The sequence below is a fragment of the Labrus mixtus genome, chromosome 8 (assembly GCF_963584025.1).
Source record: "Labrus mixtus chromosome 8, fLabMix1.1, whole genome shotgun sequence".
Classification (NCBI taxonomy): domain Eukaryota; kingdom Metazoa; phylum Chordata; class Actinopteri; order Labriformes; family Labridae; genus Labrus; species Labrus mixtus.
The window spans coordinates 16,416,547-16,421,155 of record NC_083619.1 but is presented as its reverse complement, the minus strand read 5'-3'; the positions used below and the strand labels follow the sequence as shown (position 1 = coordinate 16,421,155).

General features: G+C 43.3%; 1 protein-coding gene across 1 annotated transcript; it reads left to right on the top strand.

Moving 5' to 3' along the window:
• The first annotated feature begins 613 nt into the window (after positions 1-613).
• glula (glutamate-ammonia ligase (glutamine synthase) a) lies at positions 614-4,352 on the top strand. Its single transcript, XM_061044716.1, has 7 exons — positions 614-770; positions 1,462-1,649; positions 1,737-1,898; positions 2,588-2,734; positions 2,820-2,947; positions 3,055-3,254; positions 3,337-4,352. Exons 2-7 carry the CDS (start codon positions 1,484-1,486, stop codon positions 3,647-3,649), a joined length of 1,116 nt encoding a protein of 371 aa, XP_060900699.1. The 5' UTR covers positions 614-770; positions 1,462-1,483; the 3' UTR covers positions 3,650-4,352.
• Positions 4,353-4,609: the final 257 nt, after the last annotated feature.

The window sequence follows — 4,609 nt, the reverse complement described above, 5'->3', positions numbered from 1 at the left end:
CTTCCTAATGCCCCCAAACTAACTCTCACTCAAGAACTAGTCAATCAAATTAAAACAAACTAGTTTATGGCAGATGTAGAAGGCACTGTATCTACGTTGTTAAAAAGTTGATTATTATGTTTAAAGATTAGAACATACTTCTCTCACGTGGACATCTAGGTCAAACCAGTTAGTTTTATAGTGGGATTACATAATTTCTCCCATTACACCAGTGCAGCCTGACAGTAACTCTTTTGTACCACACGGTGGCGTCTTGGACTGAGAACTACCTTTGGTGCTTTGTGCTGTGCCTGAAGATGTTGAGCATTTTGCTGCAAATGATTGAGCCCCCAATGGACACATTTTCTTCTATAAGTGATCGGTCTTCATGAAAGCCACGTCTTTTATTTTATTTTTTTTTTGTCTATTTTTTTTTTTTTGCATTAATTGAAATTCCTGAGATCATGTAAACGTGAGGATGAGGAGGACGTATGAAAGGCTCGTGCAGCATGGTAACACACGCGGCCGAGCTGCTGCTAGAGGGCGTTGATGCTCCGTCCTGCAGCTCGTCCAATGAGCGGGCTGTGTGTGTGCCTTCAATCACTTTGAAGTAAACACGCTGCCGACTCTCTGACCAATCAAAGACGCGACATCCCAGTTCCTGCTCTTATAAATGTCCCCGGAGCCAAAGCTTCGGTACCAGAGAATAAGAGAGGAACTAGAAAGACATCATACTACAAGACTGGACACCTGCATGTCCTTTTTTTATTTCGATTTCTTCGTTTCTCCAGGTAACTGTTCTTCTTCTTACCCGATTCTCTTTCCTGTTTTTAATTTACCACACTGGTGCTGGAGCTCAGCGTGCACTCATTGTACTATTACAGTCTTAAACAATTATCCTAACTCTTTACTTTTTGTCTGTGTCTAGCAGCACCAGTTGTTGGATTACTCGTGTTTTAGTGTTTTTAAAGTGGGCTTTATATTTGGCTAAGGTTTTTAGTTGTAGGTAGCAGGTTATGGGTTTTGTCTAGGAAGCCAGTGATGTAATCTTACCTCACAGTGGGAGCCAACGATTGTAACCATGACTACAACAACAGAGATAAAAAGACGTATGCCGCCGTAAAGATGTGTTTTTGTTAAAGTTATTGGTCTTTGTTTTTGATCCCTTGTAATCTGGTTGTCTGGGGGGGGGGGGCATCCTTCATGAGTCTCTCGAAAATAATTGAAAAACTAAATATAGTTTTAGTCAGGCGATTGCTGTGAGTGTTTTTCAGTTGGTTCCAAATACGGAGAGTGGAGAAAAGACTAGAACCGTGGCTTCTTTTACATCCTCAGCCCGTTTTTCATGCCTTCTCCATTCTGGAAGTGGAGACAATGGAGATGTTTTTGTGTTTTTTGCGCCCCCATCCCCGGTTATGCAACATGTGACCGAGAGCGCCCTGTGTCCTCATACCTGTTCTCCTCTCCTCCTCTTATCCTCAGGTGTGTTTAAGTAGGAAATAAGATGGCCACATCCGCAAGCGCCACGTTGAGTAAAGCTGTGAAGCAGCAGTACATGGAACTCCCTCAGGGAGATAAAGTTCAGGCCATGTATATTTGGATTGATGGGACTGGCGAGGGGCTCCGGTGCAAAACCAGGACGCTTGATTTTGAGCCCAAAAGCGTCGAAGGTAATTAGCTCTCTGGATTTTCCCTAAACGCTTTCTAATAAAGTCGTGCAGTGTAATATATCTGCCCTTCTCCCTCTCTCCTTGTAGAGTTACCTGAGTGGAACTTTGATGGCTCCAGCACTTATCAGAGTGAGGGCTCAAACAGCGACATGTACCTGATTCCCTCTGCCATGTTCCGGGATCCATTCCGCAAAGACCCCAACAAGCTGGTCCTGTGTGAAGTGCTCAAATACAACGGCAAACCTGCAGGTAACTAAGAGACTGAGAATCTGGGTTAAATGTAAAACAGTGGAACAAATATGTGTTAGGGCAGTAAAATAAGGAAATGAGAAAGCTGCAGTAAGACTAATACTTATTTAACAAGGAGCTGCTTTAATTGGTCTGACAGTGCAAGGTGGGTTGGGCATTACTTGTCGGGAAGGGTGGTGGGCATGTGGTTCTTGATTTGTCGTACTCATTTGGTAAATACAAGTCAAGCATGTACTCTGACCCGTAATACAACACTCTCTTTGGCTCCCAAAAAAACCCAATTCAAATAATAAAAGATTTAAGTCGGATATGTTGCAAACATTGAACAGGTGTGAACACATGCATCCCTTTGCACATGCATGCACCCATTCATTCTGCACACTCATTCATGCACACACTTAAAATTTGTGGCACGAGAGATGGTAGCTGTAGACCCTGAATTCGGACTATTAAAACATTCTCTGTTACTGAATGTAATGGGACATTTCACATTTGCATAGCTTTTGGACCCTGAAGCGACGCGGAAATTCCTGCATAACTTCATGCAGGAGACCAAGGTTCTTGGTGTACTAAGTTCTGTTCAATCCGTTTTACTTATAAGGTGATTGATATTCGCGGGACAACTGTACTTGATTGCACTTGTATTGGTGATCTGATCTTAATTTTTTACAATTTAATTTTTTTTAAAGAAACCAACCTTAGAATCACGTGTAAGAAGGTGATGGAGATGGTGGAGGACCAGATTCCCTGGTTTGGCATGGAGCAGGAGTACACCATCCTGGGAACAGACGGACACCCTTTTGGATGGCCTTCCAATGGATTCCCTGGACCACAAGGTGAGCAGCTAGGCTAAATATGATGTTTTGATGTGTCCCCTGCTTTGGCACATGATTTGATGTGTAAATGTTGGCATGTCTACAGGTCCGTACTACTGTGGTGTGGGAGCTGACAAAGCCTATGGCAGAGACATAGTAGAGGCCCATTACAGAGCTTGTCTGTATGCTGGAGTCCAGATCTGTGGCACAAATGCTGAAGTGATGCCTGCTCAGGTAATAATACTTACTATAATAAGTCTTTATGTATTTTTTTTTAATGTAGACTGTGCTAAAAACACAGATGAAACAGATCATGTAATGATGAACTCTTTTGTGTTCAGTGGGAGTTTCAGGTCGGACCTTGTGAAGGAATCAACATGGGTGATCATCTGTGGGTTGCACGCTTTCTCCTGCACCGCGTCTGTGAAGATTTTGGCATTATTGCCTCATTTGACCCCAAGCCAATCTCCGGTAACTGGAACGGCGCCGGCTGCCACACCAACTTCAGCACAAAGGAGATGAGGGAAGACGGTGGACTGAAGTGAGTGTCAAACCATCATGAGATTAACTTAAGCCGTCAGCGGAAATTTGTCTGACGATCTTTCTTTGCGTTTGTTTTTCAGAGCCATCGAGGACTCTATCGAGAAGCTGGGGAAGAGGCACAGCTACCACATCCGTGCCTACGATCCCAAAGGAGGCCTGGACAACGCCCGCCGTCTCACCGGCCACCACGAGACCTCCAACATCCATGAGTTCTCTGCTGGTGTTGCCAACCGTGGCGCCAGCATTCGCATTCCTCGCCAGGTCGGCCAGGAGAAGAAGGGCTACTTCGAGGACCGCCGCCCGTCTGCCAACTGCGACCCATACGCAGTGACCGAAGCCCTGATCCGTACCTGTTTGCTCAGCGAGGAGGGGGAGGAATCCACGGATTACTAGATGTACATCTCAGAGACTGACTCCCACTCCCCTCTTGACTTGTTCTTTACTTTAAGCCAGTACTGTGTTTTTTATTTTCTCCCACTAAGATTATTTTAACCTGCATTAATGGTTGGCTGGTCAACTTAAAAACATGATCGAGATAATATCTGAGCTAGTTAAGAGCTGGTAATGACAGGGTACGTCTTTCCCCTCATGTTTAGAGAAGGGATGGACTTTTGTAACACTGTTTTATAGCCCCTGTCATACATTTCCCTTTTTTTTTTTTTTTCTGTTGGTGACTAAAATGAACTAAAGCACACGGACACTGAAGAGTAGAGCTGCAGAAGCTGGGCAGCATGTGTAACTTTAATAAATATGACTAGTTCATGTACTGTTAATATATGTCAACCTGCCTTTTTCAACTATCCAGTCTTCAATGTTACTAATTCTGTTGATTTTATGAAGTGTCTATTTTTTAAATGGCAATGTTTGATGTCTTCAGACTTTGACACACTGGGTCAACTTGTGTGGTATGTTTTTTGTTGATGTCTGTACCCAGAAGTATGTGGTTGATCTGTCCATAATGCCATTTGTAGATTCCTCAAGGAGTTTTATCCTTTTGTTAACTGCGATATTGTAATGCACCTGATTTTGTAAAACATCACGTTTATTGAACCTGATGTTTTTATTGATACATTTAAAACTTTTATTTTTATCACAACATGGCTGTGTGACTCTTGACTTCAAATGAGTGCTTTGACAATTTTACACATGGGTGCCGGGGGGAGGGAAAATGCTAGCACTGGCTCTGACTAAAGGCAACATATTTGGCCTAAGGCAGCTCTTAGGTTCACTAATTGTTACCGACACAAAGCTACACTAGCAATTTCAAGTTGGTATGCTAAGCTAACTTGCTGCAGGACTCACAAGAAGGACTACAACAAAATTGTTCTTACTCACTTAGACGAAAACAGTGAT

What these genes read in the sequence shown, in the direction of transcription:
- glula (XM_061044716.1), top strand. Translation starts at nt 1,484, where the DNA reads ATGGCCACATCCGCAAGCGCCACGTTGAGTAAAGCTGTGAAGCAGCAG. An exon ending in TGAGCCCAAAAGCGTCGAAG is followed by an intron (nt 1,650 to 1,736) that starts GTAATTAGCTCT and finishes CTCTCCTTGTAG; the next exon opens with AGTTACCTGAGTGGAACTTT. An exon ending in TGGATTCCCTGGACCACAAG is followed by an intron (nt 2,735 to 2,819) that starts GTGAGCAGCTAG and finishes GCATGTCTACAG; the next exon opens with GTCCGTACTACTGTGGTGTG.